General features: G+C 39.9%; 1 protein-coding gene across 5 annotated transcripts in view; it reads left to right on the top strand.

Moving 5' to 3' along the window:
* dgkg (diacylglycerol kinase, gamma) overlaps nucleotides 1-21,311 on the top strand; it is a 159,913-nt gene that overhangs the window by 47,865 nt on the left and 90,737 nt on the right. For 3 of the 5 annotated variants that reach the window (XM_086268002.1, XM_086268001.1, XM_086268000.1), the window contains 10 exons: nucleotides 4,768-4,830; nucleotides 5,217-5,480; nucleotides 11,106-11,258; nucleotides 11,695-11,744; nucleotides 12,189-12,263; nucleotides 12,641-12,760; nucleotides 16,064-16,181; nucleotides 16,652-16,740; nucleotides 18,227-18,343; nucleotides 19,454-19,552. In XM_086268002.1, coding sequence (XP_086124128.1) covers nucleotides 4,768-4,830; nucleotides 5,217-5,480; nucleotides 11,106-11,258; nucleotides 11,695-11,744; nucleotides 12,189-12,263; nucleotides 12,641-12,760; nucleotides 16,064-16,181; nucleotides 16,652-16,740; nucleotides 18,227-18,343; nucleotides 19,454-19,552 — 1,148 coding nt within the window. The remainder of the gene's footprint in view (nucleotides 1-4,767; nucleotides 4,831-5,216; nucleotides 5,481-11,105; nucleotides 11,259-11,694; nucleotides 11,745-12,188; nucleotides 12,264-12,640; nucleotides 12,761-16,063; nucleotides 16,182-16,651; nucleotides 16,741-18,226; nucleotides 18,344-19,453; nucleotides 19,553-21,311) is intronic. The other 2 variants (XM_086268004.1, XM_086268003.1) reach the window with 1 other exon arrangement.

The raw sequence follows: 21,311 nt of genomic DNA, 5'->3' as shown, positions 1-21,311 counted from the left end.
AATAGTGCTGTCAGCATTAATCTCGTTAAAATGACGTTAACGCCATAACTGAATTAACGTGGCAAATCTCCGTTAGCAGGTTAACGCGGATCGCCCCGTGCGTGGGGCTGCACGATGCAAACGCATTAACGAGCTAACTGCGCTAACGCGTTGACGGCGTGCAGCCCCACGCACGGGGCGATCTGCACTAACTACTTATATAGTATTTGTATTTGTATTCTATTTTTATCTTATTGTATATTTATTTTATTTTATTCTACTGTATATAGTATTTTATTTTATTCTATTCTGTACAGTTGTGTACTGTATTTATTCTTATTGTATTCTAATTTTTGCCTCATAACTTTTGCACTGTCCACTTCCTGCTGTGACAAAACAAATTTCCCACGTGTGGGACTAATAAAGGTTATCTTATCTTATCTTATCTTAACTCACTAACTGTTATTTGCCACGTTAATGCGGTTATGATGTTAACGTCATTTTAACGAGATAAACGCTGACAAAACGCTTTAAAATAAAAACACTATATTTCAAAATGAATGATTAATCCATTTAAAAAAAAACTTCAAATCAAAAAAGAATTTCACAAAAAAAGAATTAAACTCTAAATAAAAACCTCCTTTCAAAAACCATTTTCGAATTCCAATTAAAAAACTGATTTTCAAAATTGTTTTTAAAACACAATTTAAAAAAGAGACATAAGTAAATGGATTAAAAATCAAACATTTATTTCTGACATTTAAAATGGCGATTCCACTCCTCACTCCCCATTTACCTTTCCTGTTAGCTCACGGATTAGCTATTATATTAGCTATTGGATTAGCTTTCTCATTTCTGAAATACCGAAGCAATGCAAATTAGCCACGCGGCTTTCTGTAAGGAGCTCCCTGATTGGTTGGACAGACACAGGCTGGCTAACTGGGTGAGAATGTAAACAAACTGTTTATCAGAGGGAAATGGCAAATTTTAGGATACTCAAGCCTAACATTAGCCACCATAATGTTAGCTTATAACCAACTATTGCTCATTGTCAGCTGTTCCATTCAGGTTTGCATGTCTACTCTGCAGACAATAACTAACTCTGACAATAGCTATAATAAATCGCCATATTTATCCACGTTTTCTTGTATCAGATCCCTGATTCAGTTCAGGAGAGGTGTCTTGAGGTCATATCTCAAGACACCGCTTTTAAATGAGATATTGATTGTGTTTTCTTTTTTCTCTTTATTGGTGAAGGGAACCATCTTCTCACATGTTAAAACACTGATGTGATCCTTCATATCTTGTTTTTGAAGGTACTTTCGCAGCACTCGCCTATGAGGTCACCATCACCATGGAATACATTGTTAAAACCCCTGCACGGGTTCATATTTACCTCAGTTAGGACAGTTATAGTTTGAAACTGATGACAATAAATGACAAGCTTGGGTAGAGAAACATTCTTTTATCATTCTTATATACAAATGAAAACAATACTTTAACTATTTTTCATGTGTATGTGTTTACTAAATATGTTGTAGTTTGATTCATGCCCTGCTCACTAACAGAAAGGGCAGAGCATATGACCTCTGATACAAACTGAAACCAGGGTACAATCAAGATATTTTGGCCTTACTGTATGGGAGCTTTCCTATTGTACATCTTCATATTCAGTCTGTGGTTTTGGCACTTTGTGACTCTTTGTGTGCTCAAGACAACTACAACTGTACATCAAGGCAACTTTATCAGGGGTTACATCATGATTGACCATCCTGTGTAAAAACCCCAAAACCTTTAAGCTAGCCACTTTCAGTTTAAAGTAAAGAGAGATTCGCTACTTCCATACCTTTTTAAAAAAAATACCTTTCATGTTTTCATTTAATTCAGTGAACAAGTTTCACAGTATAAGAGAAAGCTGAGCCGCCATGTTGGTCCAATTTAAAATATGGGAACCGACAGCCCATGAGACTGTCCTTGTCCAGCCAGTAGCTAGATGCCTGCATGTTAATGGGAGGCTGTAGGACAGGGAGAACACATATCAGTCATCTCTTGTGATGGATTCTAGTGGCACACCCATTCTGTATCCATTACTAGAAAGTAGCATGATCCCTTGCATCAAAAAGCACTCCTGTGGAAACACAATGCACAAACCTGACTTCTGTACTCGCCAGCCACTAAACTCCATGATCAACCTCGCACAGGTTAGTTAGGTTATTGTTATTGAATCAGCTGTGAGGGCAGTCAGCAGATGTTCACTTTCTGACTGACTGTTCTGTCGTGTTAAGCTGATTTTGTATAAGATTTTTTTAAGCCTATGGCCTGTTCAGGCTCACAGCGCTTTTTAAAGAGATTTTTAAGTCCTAGCTGTAACTTTTATCAAACATGTTTAACACCAATACTATGACAATATAGACTCCACAGAGAGATTGACAATGATATGAAAGTCAGACCAGGTTGTTTAGTTTCCTTTTTTAGGTTTACAGCCAAGATTACTGTATAGAGTTAACATCAAGCAAGTGAAGAGAGGTTTCGAAGTAGCCATGTTTGCTGAAATTTGACCAGTGGTCAGATGGTCATCAGCTGTAGTTGTTCAATTATGTCAGAGTTCAAAGCATTTGATCATTCAGTCATTTGAGAATCTCTTGTTGGGTAAATATCCAGTGAGAAAAGGAGAAGATAGGGATGTAGTACTCTTTATAACGGTATGCCATCTGACAAACATCACAACAGTTGCTCAATTAACACTAAAGACGTCAGCGACAAAAGAAATATTACAAGGTCAGACAGAGAGGCTCGCCAGTCACATTGTCGATCTGCAAATTAGGCTATATTTAAAAGTTCTCAGTTAACAAAAATGCACAGATGAACACTGACGCAAAACTAACTTCACACTGATAAGGGGAAAAGCACACACGAGCACAGACATCTACGGGACACAGCGGGTCACTTACTCTGTCCTCTGCGCAGTATGTAAACACTTTCTGCCTCGTTGCCGCCATGTAAGTGCTGCGTGGGCCTAGGCACCAAGATCTGCCCGTCTGACTGCAGAGCAGCTGAAGAGACAGATGGACTGCTGAATTAGAAGTCTATTTATGTGCTATAAAGCTTGTAAAAGTAAGAGGCAACAAGTGCAGAGAGGCAAAATGTGAGTGAGAGAATGTCACTTTGGGTAGTGGCATTGGAGCTGTGAGTCCCAGCGCTGTGACTCAGTCCACAGGCCGAGGTTGCCTGTCATCTGCCTGTCTTTGTGTCATCCTTTTAGTCTTTTGTAATGGTCTGAAAATGCAGAAATGGCAGTACAGCAAATGTTGCTATCAGTCTTATTTGTTTTCCACATGGACCCTAAAGCCTCTGGTATACTTGCTTCCAGGTAACAGTGGGAGTTTGGCTGTTTCGCTGTGTGCAGCCTGAACGATGAGTCTTACAAGTAGCATGCCCATGAGATACAGTCAGGACAGCTAGTTTTTATCTACCCGTAAAATACTTTGGGAAATGTCCATCCTAATTTTCAGCTGTCAAAGGCAGCATATTTTCACATTTGATAGGAAAATTAAAAGATCATTACCATTTACTTTAGAATAAAATCTCATATTACGTGTGTGTCGTGTATCTTAGCTTCACAGAAGGGTGGTAGTGAAATCAGACTATCAACAACAATGAAAGTCCTAAAAGATGATTGATAAACCAAACATCAGGAGACAAGAAGATACCAAGTTGATAAACTTATAAAGGCAAAAAGAGTTAATACTTTAATAAAAGGAGAGAAAAAAAATCAGACACGAAATCAGAAATTAGGATGGGAAAACAACAAAGGTAGGAAACTCAAAAGCAATAGACTACATGAGAAATAACCTTAAAATAAAACAAACTAACTGAAAAATTCATGACATACACAGACATAAAAAGGTCAAATAAATAGGTAAAATACTATAAAATTAGGAAAAAAAATGAAGGACATGCAGAACATGGTACACATTGTTGGTCATTTAGGATTCTCAAAGTAGGTATTCTTGTGTGGGTGAAGGAATTACTCTTTACCTTTGTATATTCATGTTTATCCTCTTTGGGGGGTACAAAGTACAAAGGCCTGAACAAGCAGTGTGTACATGAGCAAATGCATCATGAGTTCATCTTAGGAAGCCTGCATACAAGTGACAGTAACTGAGCATAATAACTTCACTTTATCTTCATCATATTTGCAAAAATGAATGAATAACATTAACCTAACCTGTGTGAGGTTGATCACCGAGTTTAGTGGTTGGCGAGTACAGTCTGTGGCAGCTTCAGTGTTTAGAGTCCCACAGTTGTTAGAGCCTGCACTACCACCTGGTGGTAGACTGGTATAACCTTACTGTACTGGTTAGATTTCAGGTATGGCCTCATATTGTTATGCATGTTTTTTTTTCGGTACGTTTCATCTTCATCATTTGTGTCAGAAGAAAAGTCATATTTGCCCAAGTCTATGCTCCTTGGACAACTTTATAAAGACTGTTTCACTGCATGTGATATGTTGCATTCTGATGCTGTGTTGCATTCTCATTTGAAACAATATCTACCTGAACATATAACAGAATTCTTAATTGCACCCACTGATTGTGCAGTTAAACTTCTGTGCTCATTAAAGATCCAAAAATGAGGCTCTTATTTTGATAAGGTTTCTGGGAATCGATTTTGTTCTTAAATACTGAACAGTATATGCATCAGGAGGTCTCCATCAACACTGATGTTCACTCACTGTTGCTGCGTCTACCACTGTCTTTTTCCCCTCAAATCAATGATGGACCATAGAAGCCCGTTCCATCGATGCAGGCATCTCTATTCAGACCGAAGTGGCCTGTGCTCCCATTACAGGTACCACAACAAGCTTGTATCATTGCATTGATGTTATCATAATGGGTCAAGAGTCCTGCGGGCTGTAGCCTCCCGCTCCCTTGGTGGTTGCTTCTTTATGTTGTGTTGATGTGAGTTCATGGTCTTTTGGCTGTAGCTCGGTGAATGACAGTGGTGCTTTGTGAGTGTATTTGGTTTTAATGCAGCATCTTACCGGCTTCCTTTACCTATAAGGCACTTGAGATATTTGTATTTGGATTATTGTTGTGAAGTTATCAGCTGTGCTCATGTTACTCGTTGCAATTAACCACCATCCTCATCCAGCACTGTTGTTATTCTGCTAAATGCCCTTTTCAAATCTCTCTTTTCTGTTCCATCCCCCTTTGCCCTGTTGTGAATCTGTACAGGGATGAATGGGAAAAGCATCCTGTCTGCAATAAGCCGACACACACCAGAGCACTCCAGTGTGATGAGCACAGCGGGTTCAGGAGCGACCACCTCCCCTTGTTCATCTCGTTCCTCTTCACAGCGTTCAGGGACAGGGGCTCACACGCCTGGGGGGCCACACCTATCACCCTGCACCCGAGTCAAAACCTTAGAAGGCAGCAGCAATGCCCTGACCCCTAACCCTGGTCCTGCCAAGTCACCAGTCTCCCCTAAGCTTTCACCAGGTAAGATCAGCCACAATACTGTTTTACTTTTTTTTGTTGGGCTTATAAAGTTGCCTCTCACCAGCGTGATTACAGCACAACAGATCATACTGGTATGAGTGGTAATCATGAGGCGTACAAGTGTGTCTTGGCAGGAAACTAAAACTTATCAGGAAGTGAACACATCTGCTTCAGGGGTATGATACAAATATTAAAAAATCTGTGTCCCTTAGTCTTCCAGTTTTAAACTCCAAATAGCAGTTTAACAAGAAACTTGCTTAGTTAAAGAACAAAACACATTTTAGTTAAATCTTCAGGGTTGTGGTCAAATATGGATTTTTGTTTAGGGGGTGTTTCAGCCAAATCACCCAGGAGTCTCTTAAATACCAGTGATAATAAGACATCATACTCTCTGAATGCCACAGGGAGGACTTTTTTCATTTCTTTGGTGGTTTATGAAAGGAAAAGTGATAATACTGTGCCACAGCTCCTCACAACCATATCAAGAGTACAAAAAAAAATCATGTAGCCATCTGTTTTTAAAACATACAAATAATATAGTTTGTAATGTAAAAGTGTGATTTCAAAAAATTATGAGAAAATCTCAAACTAAACAGTATTTTAAAAAAAAAAAAAAACCTAAACAGCATACATTTTTACAGTATAATAAAAGAATTACTTCTGACTAGTGCAGAGAGACATGCAGATGTAAATGTTTCAGTTTAAATGATAAGTTAAATAGTGTTAGGATATTTAAGTCAACTTTAGCATCCTTTTAAGCGCTTGAATGTGACAACATGTGGTTAGATTTTAGTAAAGACTGTTTCTTTAGAGTCTGTTACTGATTACACTGGGCTCAATAAAAGTGCAATGGCAAGCAGCTCGCGCTGTTATACCGTAAATCCTGTATTTCATACACAGGGGTTAAAGTGGAATTTAGCAGAGGGGGGAACACTGTGGTGGTGCAGCATGAGGAAAAGATTCACTTACAAATAAGTAATGTAAAAGCTTGTATTGTAAACTCCAGTAGTTTTTACTTTGTGTACAGGCTGTGGTCAGCTGACCTGTGCTGCTGATTTTCTGCACTTTGTGGCTTTAGCCAGTTGAGTTCAACAAGATACAAGCAAATATTTCATACGCTGTCATGGCTTTAAAAGCTCTATGCAGCATAATGCTAGTATAAAAGGCTTGGTGAGTGAATCTAATCAGCATCGATACCTTAAATATACTTTGATCTTTGCTTGATGGCTCTTGGCGTAAACTAATACAAAATGATCATACATTTTGATTTACAAGAGGCCTAATAAAAAAAATTAAGAAAGAAAAAAGCAATGTATCATGTGTACATCCAATACCCAATTTTTTTTTTTTTTTAAATCCAAAACTATTTAAAGATGATTTCAGACATTAATTCCAGGTTATTGAACGTCACTTTCAGCTCAGTCCTTGGCTTTCACTTTCCTGTCCTGTCCTTCTTACATTAATGTCTATTGTCTCCCTGGAATAAGCTACCAAGATACAAAGTGTTATAAACTGCACTGGAAATGGGTTTGTGTTTGTTGATATTTGTTGAGCTGTATGAAAAGACAAGGAAATCATATGCTGTGTGAGAAACATTCTCACTCTAACTAGATGATAAAGTACCACAAAACCAACTTTGACCACCATGAATGTATCAGAGGGGTGAGGAGAAAAAAGCAGTGCATTGAGGGTGTATCATTGTTATATCATTGTTTTCTCAGTTACTCCATCAGCTGGAAGGAACACCACACAAGAATGAGATGCAGCAGAGAAAAAATGAACTCACTTGACAGGATCCTGTATTGACCTGTCAGATTTAATTACTCATGTACTGGAACGCTGTTCCTCCACTTTAACCCCTTCTGTACAGCACAGTGCTTTAACCTTTTATGGTGTGAAACCACATAGTTATAGATTAGTCTATGTGCACTGTAAAATAACAGCACTGACTGTATTTTACTGTAATGTAGTGTGGAACGTGTAGCTTAGTGTAGTGCAGATACTGTTAGCAGCACATTTCCTCATGAGCTGTCCTTTGCATCTTTTATAAGAAATAATTTTTTAATTTATTTGATCATCCATGGCTTAGCTCGCAAACAGGTGAGGTGACAAATCAGGACAAAGCTTGTTGTCTGAAACCAGAAAAAAAAATCAGGATATAGATTCGAATCAGTGAATTCATGATGTAGCCATATTTTATTTCAAAATTCCAGTTCTAAAACTAATGACTAAAAAATGAATTCAGCACATATATTTCGATATGTAAATCGCAACAGGGTTAAAGTATGCATCTCACATCATGGCCACAGTGCAAAACACAAAAAATAGTTCTCCTTAATAATAATAATAATAATAATAATTAGAGCTAATAAAGCTACCTAATATAAGCAAATAAAATTAACTAAAACTAAACTAACTAATCAGATTTAATTGACAACAATATGTCCTCTCAATAATATGATTTATCACAGTTTTTGTATTAAAGTGTGTCATACTCAGACTCAGAATGCAGGTCAGTGAGTTTATTTACAGTCTTTCAAAAAAGACAAAAACATCTACAGTCTCTATGCACAGTATCCAAGCCGACAGTCCAAGCAGTCTTTAGACTCGATAACGAAACAGACTTTTCTCTCCAACTTACACTCACAAATCCTCCTTGAGGAAAACAAAGGGAGCCTTTTGATATCCAGATGAGGGGCAGGTCAGTCGATTGCCACAGATGTGCTAGGCCAGAAGGTGGGGACCAAGAGGATCCCACGTTTGAAAGGTGCGGTAACCACACAAAAGCACACAAACAGATAGGCAGAGAGAGGAGACAGAGAACCAAGGTGGAGAGAGAGAAAAACTGGCAGGAGTACCAGGAGGAGTGAAACCCAAAGAAAAAAAATCTTTTCACACCCAGCAGGTAAACTGAGGGCCACCATCCGACATGATATCCCAAAGGAATCCGATGCAGCTGGAAGACATGATTGGTCATTAGCTAGGCTGTCTCCAGTGTGGATTGCAGTTGGGTAAGGTGATGAAGTGGGCTGCTTTAGAAAACCAGTCAACAACAGTAAGGATGACTGTGTTACATGCTGAGGGGGAAAGGCCGGTGCTGAAGTCCAGGGGTATGTGGGACCAAGGTCACCTGAGCATAGGAACAGGTCAAATGTATAGAGCAAGAAGCCTTGTTTTTGGGACAAACCTGGCAAGTAGACATATATTCCCAGCCATCTTTCTTGAGAGAGGGCCACCAGAAAAGACGGAGGAAGGTTATCATGTGGTCAGTGCAGAGATAGCAAATGAACCTGGCTGTATGCCCCCAGTGGATGATGTGAGCCAGAGGATGGTAAAAACAAATTATAGGTGGTCTGTTACTCTGGTCTGGTTCCTCCTGTTGAACATTATGGATCAGGGAGTCAATCTCCAACATCAGAGTTCCAACAATACAGGAGGATGGCAGAATCGTAGTCTCCTCTGCCGAGGCATCCGAGGGTAAGAACTGATGGGACAGGACTTCGGGTTTGTCATTCCAGGAGATGGGGCTATAAGTAATGACAAAGTAGAAGTGTGCAAAGAAAAGGCCCCACCTGCCCCGCCAGTATCCCCACCTTTACTGCCAGGCTCCATCTTTTAAACCCAGACCTTCCCACAATGTGGGGCCCGCCCCCTAGTGGGGGCGCAGAGCCATGGCAGGGGGCGCGCGGGATGAAAAGGGGGGAAAAAAACAAAACGCTTGGACACTGCTAGCACGGGCGCCTACAGAAACGCAAAGCAGGAGATGAAGCATAGCTGAATGTGTTTCCAAACCAACTTCTTTCTAAGCCAAAGACTAGAAAATATAATGAAGCATATCTTCCCTTTGGCTTCACCTGCACAAGTGCCGAGGTAGGTCTCCCCTGCAGGATTAATTTTCCCTTCGTCGGGAGCACGTGCTGGGCTCTTCAAATCACGAACAAACAGTAACCCACATTCCTGATTTTTAGTTCACAAACACTTGTTGTAATGACTAACTACTCCTGATATTTTGGAGATGTTAGCTCTTTATACAGTAAAGTTACAGTGGGATACAAATAATATCAGGCTGATCCTGCCACAATTTGTTCCCCGGTTCAAATCACGGACAAACAGCATCCAACAGCTGTTTATGTTTTTAAACCCATTTTGCACAGAGAGGCATTTTTTGAAAAATGTATTGATAGCAATGTTGAATATTATTACACAGGAAAAAAACAACTACACGCAAAATAATTACACCGTGACGCCTCTGCCTTTTTAAATGGAGGGACAGTAACTGCGTGTGTATGTAAGCGTGTAAAACCTGAAGATAGTCAGATTAACAGTATTTCGTCTCTATCTGCCATTCTGCAATTCATCTCATGTAAACAATGACGTGCGCACAGCGTGACGTGAAAAAAGGCACATACCTTTGACGTCGTGTGACGAACTCTGTATTCCTCGTCCACACATAAACACAAAAAAGGAGTTTTTAAAAAAAAATCTCAGTTTTCGGTGATTCGAAACACCGTTTGTGTGGACGAAACAGCTGCGTTTTCAAAAATACCCGCGTAGGTGCGGACGTAGGGTAAAAGAGTTAGTAGTTTATTTTATTACTACCTGTAATTTATTGCAGATTACGTCTATTTGCTTAATTGTTTACTAAATGTTTGAGGTGTGAAATAAACCGCAATGGAGCAAAATATGGGTGTGTGTGGTTGGAGGATGTGTGCGCGTGCACATTTTTCTTGTAAAACAAAGGGGGGCCCAGCAAAAGAAGTTTGGGAACCACTGTTTTAACCGGTGAGAACAGACATCAATGAAAATGCCTTTTTTTGCTAGTGTACAAGCACTCACCAGCCTGGATGCGCTTGAGATGTTTGACAGGAGATAGATGAATACAACCCAGCTACATGGGCTGTTCTCCACACTCTGTTTCTCCTTCCAAGTCTGCTCGTTGCTCTGAGGAAATGGTGCCGAGACTGGACGTTTTCTTGTGTGCAGGTCCCCGGGATTCGTAGTCCTTCCTCGGATGAAGTTCCCGCATTCAATTGTCCACCCTGATAAACGAAGTCAGTCTATCATTTCATCGACAGAGGCAGCCTCTTCAGCCAATATCCAAAAGTCCACTGAAAAATCATCCATACTCTGCTTACCTTGACGCAGGGAGAAGCTTTGTGTCTCGCCAGCTGAGCTTCCTGCTGAACGAGCCAGTGACAAGAACAGAGTTGAGTCCGCTGAGTCTGTTTATGGCTTGAGCTTGAGCAGGCAGGACTCAACCGCAGACTCAGAATGCAGTTCGGTGAACGCTTTCAATGTTGAAGTAACAGAATAAGCCATGTGTTTAGTGTGTGCTGCAATGTGGAATTGATTTAACTTGAATTGTTTCATCTAGGTGCTGGTAATCCAATTACATCCCCTCACATGGCTTCTGTTGCAGCTGTACAGCGAGGTGTTTTGTCCACCGCTTCTCCACTGTCTCAGGGACATGCACAGTGATTGGGGTTCTCCAAAGTGTCATACGAATGCTTAAATGTATAATTTACTGGTGCTTTTACTGTGTATGCTTAATGAGGAAACTCAGCGGAGTAGAAAGAGTGATGGGTGCTATGAGTAGCTCTGAAAGTTTATGTTGTACATCAACAGAGAGGACCCACTCTGAGAAGCATTTGTCACTGCGGAGGAGCCCATCACCTCAGCGAGCCTCCCCACTGCCATCACCCCAGGTGGTCTTTCTCAAGGACATTGTCTGCTACCTTTCCCTGCTGGAGAGGGGGACGCCTGAAGACAAGTTGGAGTGTAAGTGACAGTGATGGAAGTGTGTGTGGGTGTGTGGGGAGTATGATAGAGGTGGGAGCAGCTGACATGTGCAGTGTGTGTGGCCTCTAAAGCTAGCCTGCTAGCTCAGGTTGACAGAAAGTAAGTAATAAGGCTATTCCCTCCATCTGGCTGTGTCAACAGTGCCTTAGATACACCACTAACAGCTCCCTCAAAGGGCAGGTCAGTGACATGCTTAAGCCCCGCTGTGCCCAATTGACTTCTTTACTGTCTGTGGCTATATTGGCACTGACTATCAAGGCTAATCTTCTAATTAGTTCCTTTGCTGCGGTACAGAAGAAGCACTTCTTTAACCCAGTGGCCATCTGGATAGAGTCCAGGAATGAATGTTTCAGCTTCCGAGAGCTACTATTTATCTGAGTCATCATGGGATCTCTGTTCTCTCCTTTCCCTCTAGTCATGTTCCGGCTGTACGACACAGACGGCAATGGGGTCCTGGACAGCTCGGTAAGTGGACTCCATTTGCTTTTGCATCTCCCTCATGTTTCCTCTCCGTCTCTCTCAGCCTCTCCCTGTCTTTCCGTCTCTGTGTTTTGTTCCTTCTCTTTTCACTTTGTACACAGCAGCTCCAAGAATAGTAACCTCGACATTCAGTGACAGCCTTGTGTTTACATAAGATCATCTGTAATGGATCTCTTAAGTTTAATATTAGCCACGTGTCACAGAGATCACATAAACAGACAGATACAGGTTATACAAAGAGGGAAATACATAAAACATTCAGACTTTGTTTTACTTTGCATTTCATGTTCGGAACAATTCCGATAACAATGGCTAAAAAACATGTTCAGGAAAAGACTGGTATTTGCTCCGTGCTTGAAATGAGAAGCTATTCTAAAAGCTAAAATGATAGTTTCTCTGTCCTGTAAGTTATGCTTTGTCTTTACATAGGAGCTGGATCGCATCATTAATCAGATGGTGCATGTGGCAGAGTATCTGGAGTGGGATTCAACAGAACTACGACCGGTGAGCAAACACACTCCCAGTTGCAATAAAGTCTGATGGTGAACAGAAAGAGAAACATCTATTGAGGCCTCTATGCGAATGTCTATGCATCCTTGATGTCTCCCAAAACCTAAGCTGACACCCATAAAGTGGATTTTAATTCCAAAAAGTAAAGTAAAGTTAAGACCCAGTGAGAACATATATCTAATTTTGTACACAATGTATAAAAACCACTTTATTCTGAGGTTTTCTGACATTTAGAGGGAATTATTACACTAACTCTGCATTTCAGTTGCGTCATATTTGCCTGATCTAAAATCCACTGTGATGTGCAAAATTACAGACATATGTATCATAGTCAAATACTTATGGGCTGAAGTGTACCTGTGTATCTTTAGATATTGAAAGAGATGATGGAAGAGATCGACTACGACCGAGATGGGACGGTCACCTTAGATGAGTGGATCAGAGGAGGCCTCACCACCATCCCTTTACTTGTCCTGCTGGGCATGGATACGGTATGTGCTTGGAAAAGTGTATGTTTACTTTGTTCTTGCAGTGTTTGAAAGCATTTCTATACTATTCTGGTGTTTTTGTATTGAACTGTAGGGTTCTTACTCACCTACACGAACTGTTAAGGTTTTAGATTTTAGACCAGGGGTCGGCAACCTTTCTGATGATGAGTGCCATCTAAACTTTCCTCAGAAGTCAATGTGCCATATGATTGCATTAGCAATACATTTAATAACGCTCTATATTAACAGTTACACACTATATAGAACAACTTAATAGAATTATATTTGTTTGCAGATGTTGGCAACTATCAGCGAATAGTTATCAGCTATTTTGAAACAAAACAAAGACACTTTTTATCCATAACAGCAAATGAACTGTACAACAGAAAATACAAATGCTATTTATGGTCTCCTCACAACAATGATAAGAAAAATAAACTGGGCCAATATGGCATGTCTGTTAATACAGAGACACACATGTTAATGTGATCTCTGGTCTCCCACTCAGAGACACAGGTCTCCGAGTGTCCAGCATTCAGACGGCTGCCTGAGGACACTCATGTGAGAGAAAATCTGCTCACACAGATATGTAGAGCCAAATACTGTCAATAAGGCCTCTGCAATGTTCTGAAGACAGTTAAACTTGTCAGGTAGTGATGTCCAGCAGGTGAAAATGCAAGCTCCATGAACACGCACAGATATGGATTCCAGCTGCGTTTGTATTTCTGCAAACTTTGACCCCCACAGAGTCAAGGTTTTTATTTCAATCAGCTGCATTTCAATGTCGCATTAACTCAGCCAGTTACTGCAAGACAAATCCAGCTGCTCATTAAAGCTTTCTGGTTTGATCAGTCTCGAGTCTACGAATGCTGATGCTGCGCTGAAGCATTTGAAGTGTCGAAATGTGGAAATTTCAACATCGCTTGAAAAAACTGCCAGCTAGCAACGTCCCTCTTACCGGTAGGCTAAGTAATTTTTAGCCAATTACAAGTTGAATCTGGTAGTTGGAGTTGTTAGCTAAGATACCGTCATTAAGAAGCGGCACAACTAATCTGTCTATGCAAGCTAATTTGCAATGTGCACCGCTGGCCCGGCCATTTGTTTTTTAATGCACCTTCTCAGATTAACTCACTGTGTGTCGTGCCCAGGGCTGGACTGGGACAAAAAATCGGCCCGGGCATTTTGACTAGAGACCGGCCCACCAGGTATTAAAGTTATAAAGCCTTGGAATGAAAACAAATGCTGTTGTGACAGTGATGTAAAATCTTGTTGGTATATGTATGATTTTTATACATTTTACATCAGATAAAAACTTTGGTTGTAAGCTTCAGATAATTATTTAATAACAGCCAGACATTTTAAATGAGAAGAACAAAGAAAAGTATTTCTTTATGCCCCCCTTTCCCTGTTAATGCCCTACCTGCCCCCCTGGCAAAACTTTGCTAGACCCGCCCCTGCACAGTTACCAGCTGTCAGCTACTTAGAAAAGGATCCTGGTGTTATTTGTCTCTCAGAAACAGTTCATAACGTCCCTTCAACTCATTCATGTCACCTAAAAGGTAAACCTGTTTCTCCATCACCTGTTCAGCTCTGATGATTCAGTAAGGACATCTCCTGGTTTCATCTTCATGTTTCCCTCTCACCACATATCCAAACCGACATCATGACCAGCAGGTTTACAGCTGTGGCTCCAGCAAACATCAGCTGATGCTAGAAATTAATATTAAACAAATTCTAACAACAGCTGATCAAGCTTAAACGTGTTGTTTAGCGCGACATCCGCTGGTTTCCTCTTTCTGGCGCAAAGTGGGCGATAAACAAACAAGAGAGAAAAGCCGATCAGCTGATCATTGATCAGTTTCATGATTGAAGTAGCAACAGGAGATGGAGGGGGAAGAATGAGAGAAGAAGAGGCAGCTGCAGCGTGAAGACAGAATAACTCCAGCTTCTTTTCTTTCATTCTAGCTGAAGTACGGGACAAACTGTTTCTTTTCAGCTCAATACGAAACTCGTATTATTTTCTCTGAATACGGGACGATTCCATTTTTTACGGGACGGTTGGCAACTCTACTAACTAACCTTATGAAGTTCACTATCAGAAACATCATAGCACCCACCCAGCTGTATAGAAACTCCGTCATGCTAGCTAGCACGCAGTACGAGTTATTGTAACTGACTGTAAAAAGTCAGCACAACGAAAACTCCACCTAAACTTGGTTTATATCTGACCCAGATAGACTGCAGGTCATAACTTCTTACCTGAAGTTCAGTTCACCTGTTGCCTCAGGTCTCTCCTCCTCCTACCTCCACTTTCCCTCATCCACCTGCTGGCCTCTGTGGAAGCTCCGCCATAGCCACCACCAAACAACCAAGTTATTTTTACACATCTGCCAGCATCTGGCCAATCCACCATCTTTCATTGTTTATACCGTTACTAAAAAATAAAAAAAATAAAATCATAGGCCCATAAAAATGAAAAATCACCATAGTCCCAACAGGCAAATGCCCTCTGGCCAGTCATCAGTTAACCCTTCCCAGGTTTGCCGACCCCTGTTTTAGACTTTTCTCTTTATTGTGTGCACCTGAGTTGCAGATTGTGTAACAGTGTTGCTTTCTGAAATCTAATATATCAAAATAAAGAAAACACATTGTATGTCCTTTGTCAATATCATTACACTACTCTTATTCGTTTCATTACTTTCGAGTTATGAAACGTTACCATAGCTACAGTTCCACACATAAACAAAAATACCGATCGTAATGAGGACACACAATCAAAGATGAATCAAAGCAAAGATGAAAAGCAGTCCAAAGAGATCACCACAGTGATTCTCTACAGGTGGAAATGGAGACTACAGTGCTACAAGCCTGACTGCTAATCGCTGCCTTTGTTAAGATCAGATAAATGTAACCACCATAAAAGTTATTCTGAAAGGATGCATTTTCCATAAAGAACAACAAAATTTTTTTGCTCCAGGCTGTTAACGTGTTTTTTTAAGATGCACGTTGGGCATTTTTATATAGGGATTACACAGAGACTGGCTCTCTTTTGGAGCCAGCCTGAAGAGGTCTTTAGAAGATTTGCAGTTTTTGCTACTTCCACACTGGCTTCATTTTTCAGACATGGCCTTTTTCTTTCCTGGTTTTTCTTACAGGAGTATGTATAGATGCTAAATCAGTTATTCAGGAGAGAAAACATGCTGTATATCACTGAAATTAAGTGTTGCTCGAGTTTAGTTGGGATGGTCCTGTTAGGAGAATGAATCGTGTCCTATTTAAATTTTCACTCTTGTTGTGTTGTCCTAGAATGTGCAGGAAGATGGGCAGCATGTTTGGCGTCTCAAGCACTTCAACAAACCAGCCTACTGTAACTACTGCCATACCATGCTGCTCGGAGTGCGCAAACAGGGCCTCTGCTGCTCCTGTGAGTCTCTGCACCTTCCAACGTCTCCTTGTTGGTCTTTCTGCTTTTGCGTCTCCTGGTGTCCATTATTCTCCTGCTCTGACTTCCTCCTCTCAGCGTCACTGTCACTATGTCAGACTGAAATTTAGGCCGTTTATCGTGCCTGAGTGTGTCTGAGTCAGTGTTGTTTTCGATTAAAAGTCCTCACAGGCAGCATTAAAAACGCATTAATGATGCCATTATGTGTAATTTCATTACTGAATTCTCCCATGTAGGAACCGCTTCTGAAGGGCTGATGTTATTGTCACTGTTGATTGCAAGCACTTATAGATTGAAATGATCTTCAGTGTAATTAACTTCTTATTAAATTCCCTGCCAGTCATGTTTTCAGTTGGAGTTACTGGACAAGACAAATAGGTTTAAGAAAGATTGTTTAACAATTCTGCAGCTTGTTTATGATATAAAGTAATTTTACCCTTGTTTTTTTTTAGTATGCAAATACACAGTACATGAACGCTGTGTGTCCAAAGACATCGCTGCCTGCATCAGCACCTACGCCAAGTCACGCAGACACACCAACGTAAGTACAATCAAAGGGTTCATTCTGCACACAGTGTTGCTGCTGGGTAATGAGACGGGAATACCGAGCAGCCTGTTGAGCAGATTCCTGCTGGCTCGTGGTCTCTTTTAAAAGAGCAGCGAGGATCATGGGATTGCCTTTGAGGTCATGTAAGGTTCTCTGTGTTTTAGCACTGACACGCTGAAGCAGTTGAGAATGATTACACTGACTCGGGTCACATGTTGATTATGCTTTGTAGAGCACATTTCCTTCCTTTTGGACTTATTAGAGCTTCATTGTAGCCTCGAGCAAAGTCTCTCTCTAATTATTAACTTAAAATATTGGATTACCGATGAACTGTTTTGGTAATCTGTTTTTTATTTCCACTGTGAGCGCGTATTTTGTTTTCTCCATTTCAAAACTTTTGAACTGGAAAGGACTTTTCAGATCTGACATCTCTGAAATTGTTTGGCAAACCTCTGCTGACCATTGCTTCTACGAAACTCTGCCTCTCTAAGATGTTCTTTTTCTACCTCTTTGTGTTACTGACCTGTTGCCAGTTAACCTAATTCACTGCATACTGTTCCTCCAGTTGTTTCTTTTTAGTGCAACCTACTGATCCAGCTTTTTCTAATTTACGCAATTTCCTTAGAGATTATTAAAGTATTCTGATTCTAATTTTCTTCGACCCAATGAGAGTTCTCTTGAGAAACATTGTTGTTCAAATTGAGTTTTTAATGGCATGAATTTTTATTTTTAATTAAATGAATGAACTTTTTCTTTAAATTGTACATTTTCTGGGTTTAAACATTTGATATGTTGTCAGTGCTCTGTGGTGAATAGAAATAATGAAATGAAATAAATAAAATGAAATTTGCAAAAATTGATAATAGCTTTTACAAGATTAAAAAAAATATCTTACTTCATATTATACTCACCTTATAGGACTTCAGTGACTGTATAATTTTGTGCAACTCATTTCCTCATATCTCTACAGCAGAGATGACTAATAGAACAGCAATAAGCACATGAATGGGAAGTATAATTGACTGAAGTGCTTTGAAAAAAAATCTACAGATAGATACTGAATAGCAAACGTGACTATTAGTGGCAACTGTAAAACCGCTGTTATCAGAGCTTTGCTGAGGTAACAAAACAAGTTTGTAATATGTGCAACAAGGTTTCAGCAAAATTCTTGAGGCTAGCAGAGATGCTTTTGCCTTTTAGCTTAGAAAATGTGCCTCATCTGTTAGTGTTATTACTGTTGCTCTATTCATGCATGTTTTCTCTTTAGATAAGCAGTGCTGGGGAGTACCAGCATTTCATAGCTGCTTTACATTTACTAGATTTTGAAACCAGTTCTGCAATATTTTTAAAAGGTGTTCAGCAATATTTGTGAAATAAAATATGAATGAATTTGAACTAACAGCATGCACCATTGAATACAAAATTGAAAAGCATTAAATACTTGAATAAAAAATGTCCCGTTCTCCTGTTGTTTCTCTAGGCTATGCAGCATGTATGGATGGAGGGTAACTCTCCTACCAAGTGCGACCGCTGTCACAGAAGCATCAAATGTTACCAGGGCCTCACTGGCCTGCACTGCGTCTGGTGTCAGATCACTGTGAGTCGCTGCCTTATATAAACTCAGATGAACGATTAACAGGAAACATTAATCTCTAGAAGTACACAGCAGTGTCAACACTGCCATACAGAGGAAGACAGCAGTAGATATAGACAAAGATGAAGACGAGGGAAAGGCTGCTTAGCTAAAGTGAAAGCAAAGTAAGCTCTAAAGCCTTAAGAACATGGATGACAGTTCCTTAAATAGAAAAAAATCTGAAGAACATAATTCAATTAAAGAAACGTTTGCACAGCCTAAATAGATATTTTAAGCCAGGTTAGATAGTTTTAAGTGTTTGTGTTACTGTTGTCCTCTATTCCCTGTTCCTTTATAAAACAGTTTTTTACTCATTTTTTACGTGTTTGTGCAAATTTATTGTCTGACTTGCAAAAAGCTAGCAAGAGAAAGGTGGTATTTAAGGCTATTTTTACCTTCACTTGGTGTACTTAATAATCATAATCATATATATTTTATTACCAGATGATAATTATTGATTGATCAGTCACTCTAATAGTGTAACTGGAGATGCATGTGTATACAGGTATCTATATACTGATGGGAGTTTTATCCATAATAACATAAAGCTAAATATTAGTATAGTGTTAATAAAAGCAGTAATTATTTTAGCAGTGAAACTAATTAAAGTATCTGAAGTACAGCTTGTACTGAGTAACCCCATGTACATTACTTCTCTTAGTATATACCTAATCCTTCTGCAAACTACTATCAGACAAACCACAACATAACTGAAACTGTAATGTCTCCATAATGTGATACATGAATACACAGACCTTCATATATATTTTACTTGTCATTGCACTTCAGATCCTCTAGGTGTCAATGCTGACTTTGAATTTTCATGACTATCAAAAACCCACAGCCAAAGCTCTCACAAATCTCTTGTATCAGTATTAAAGACATCTTGCTCAGAAATACAAAGTGATAGCTTATTGATTGGTCCTATATGACCTGTCAAACAGTCAATACAGCCCATTAGTGAGAATGCCCTCAGAAGAATAGCTTTTCGTACTGGTAGTGTTTAACAGACTCAGTCTCACAGATGGATGACGCCCACAGTTCTTATGTTTCTGGCTTTCCTCTCTGTTGTAGCTCCATAATAAGTGTGCATCTAATGTGAAGCCAGAGTGTGATGGAGGAGCCTTGAGGGACCACACTCTGTTGCCCTCGTACATCTGCCCTGTCGTCTTGGTAAGAATGCATTCCTCTGTACGAGAGCGTGCATACAGCAAAAACTCAAATAGTTTTAATTCACCAGTTTAACATTTATTGGACTCTTTAAAAATCAATTTAACAAAAAATATGTGGTCAGAGTTTAGAAGTTTGGAGAAGTTGCTGCAGTTCTGTAGGTAAAAACAGACCTACTCCATAAGGGTGAGATCAAGCATTTCAAGGTTCAAGGTTCTTTATTATTTGTCACATGCATAGTTATACAAGTATAACACACAGTGAAATGTAGCCTGACACGCTCCTCGACATGTGCAAAAATTGGGGGGGGTGTAGAGGAAGAACATCATATATATATATATATATATATATATATACACATATAGTATATACACTGGGTGAATGTGCAGTAGTAGCAGCAAGCAGGTGAATTCTGTACATTAATATGAATAGATATCTGACTATTTTACAGGATAGACAATATAAACATATTTAAAATTAAAGGAATTGAAATGTACATTGTTCCTTGGTTTAGTGTCTGGAAGAGTCCTGTCTCAGTCAATTATAGATGATGTGAGAGGGCGGGTGTGTGTGTTTAGGGCACGGATGGCTTGGGGATAGAAGCTCCTCTTGAGTCTCTCTGTCCTTGCCCGGAAGATGCGGATCAACGCATTTGATCAAGCATTTGCGGGTGGCTGTTGCTCAGGAGGTAGAGCAGGTCACTTACTGATCGGAAGGTTTGTGGTTCGATCCTTGGCACCTCCAGTCTGTATGCCAAGTATCCTTGGGCAAGATACTAACCCCAAGTTTCTCTCCGATGCATCCATCGGAGTGTGAATGTCATTAGAAAAGCTCAGTTTAGAGTCAGCACTTGTGAGAATGGGTGTGATTGGGTGTTGTATACAGCACTTTGAGTGCTCCAGGAGAGTAGAAAAGCGCTATATAAGAATCAGTGCATTTGACGTGCAGCTACAGAGTACATTTAAGGAAAACTCTGTGATGCATTCATTTACCTCATTTGGTCAGGTATCAGTTTATCAATTCATAACTTTTAGGTATTTATTTTTCTGTTGATATTGTGTCTCTCGCTCTTAAAGTAAAACTACCTTAAAAATGAGAGATTTACCTTTATGTAATCACCCATTTACAGACATAAACTCTCTCTAAATACAAGTAGTTAGATGTAATGTCACCACAGTGATGTCACCCATTGTGACATTCCCCGTTCTAGTTTTGAAAGGTTACTGCACATCCACTGGTATCCCGACACCAGACAGGAGGCAAGTGTGACAGGAATAATGAGTTAATGCTGATATAATGCACGGCCATTATACATTTGCTATGTATGGCTATGCAACTATTTCATGTTCTGTGTGAAATGACTGAATGTTTCCTAAAAACCTCCCTGTGGAGGTTCTGGAAGGTTAATCAAAGGAAGTCAGTGTTAAACGTGACAAATCGTTATTTATAAAACTTCCTTTTGTCACCGCATGGCCGAGTTACAACCTCCAAACACGTTCGTCTTTTTCACAATCAGCAAATATTATTAAAAGCAGTGATTGTTTTAGTGGTGAAAACAATTATTGGAGTATTTTTATGCTCCTCACTTTTTAATTTCTCACACAAATCCATAAGTGACAAACTGATACATATCAAGCTTGAGTGCCAGAGCACTTTCTGGAATCTGCTGAAGCCACTCTTCCAGTTTCAGGGTTAAAGCTTCTAATGATCACCACATCTATCACATCTGTAAACATCTGCTCCTGTCAGCCACCACTTGTTT

Source organism: Aulonocara sp. 'chitande type north' Nkhata Bay, linkage group LG16, assembly GCF_057382095.1.
Source record: "Aulonocara sp. 'chitande type north' Nkhata Bay isolate Kocher_YH1m ecotype deep benthic linkage group LG16, A_spYH_male_GT1.1, whole genome shotgun sequence".
In the NCBI taxonomy this organism is placed as follows: Eukaryota; Metazoa; Chordata; class Actinopteri; order Cichliformes; family Cichlidae; genus Aulonocara; species Aulonocara sp. 'chitande type north' Nkhata Bay.
The sequence above is the reverse complement of the archived record's forward strand: the minus strand, read 5'-3'. Positions and strand labels throughout refer to the sequence as shown.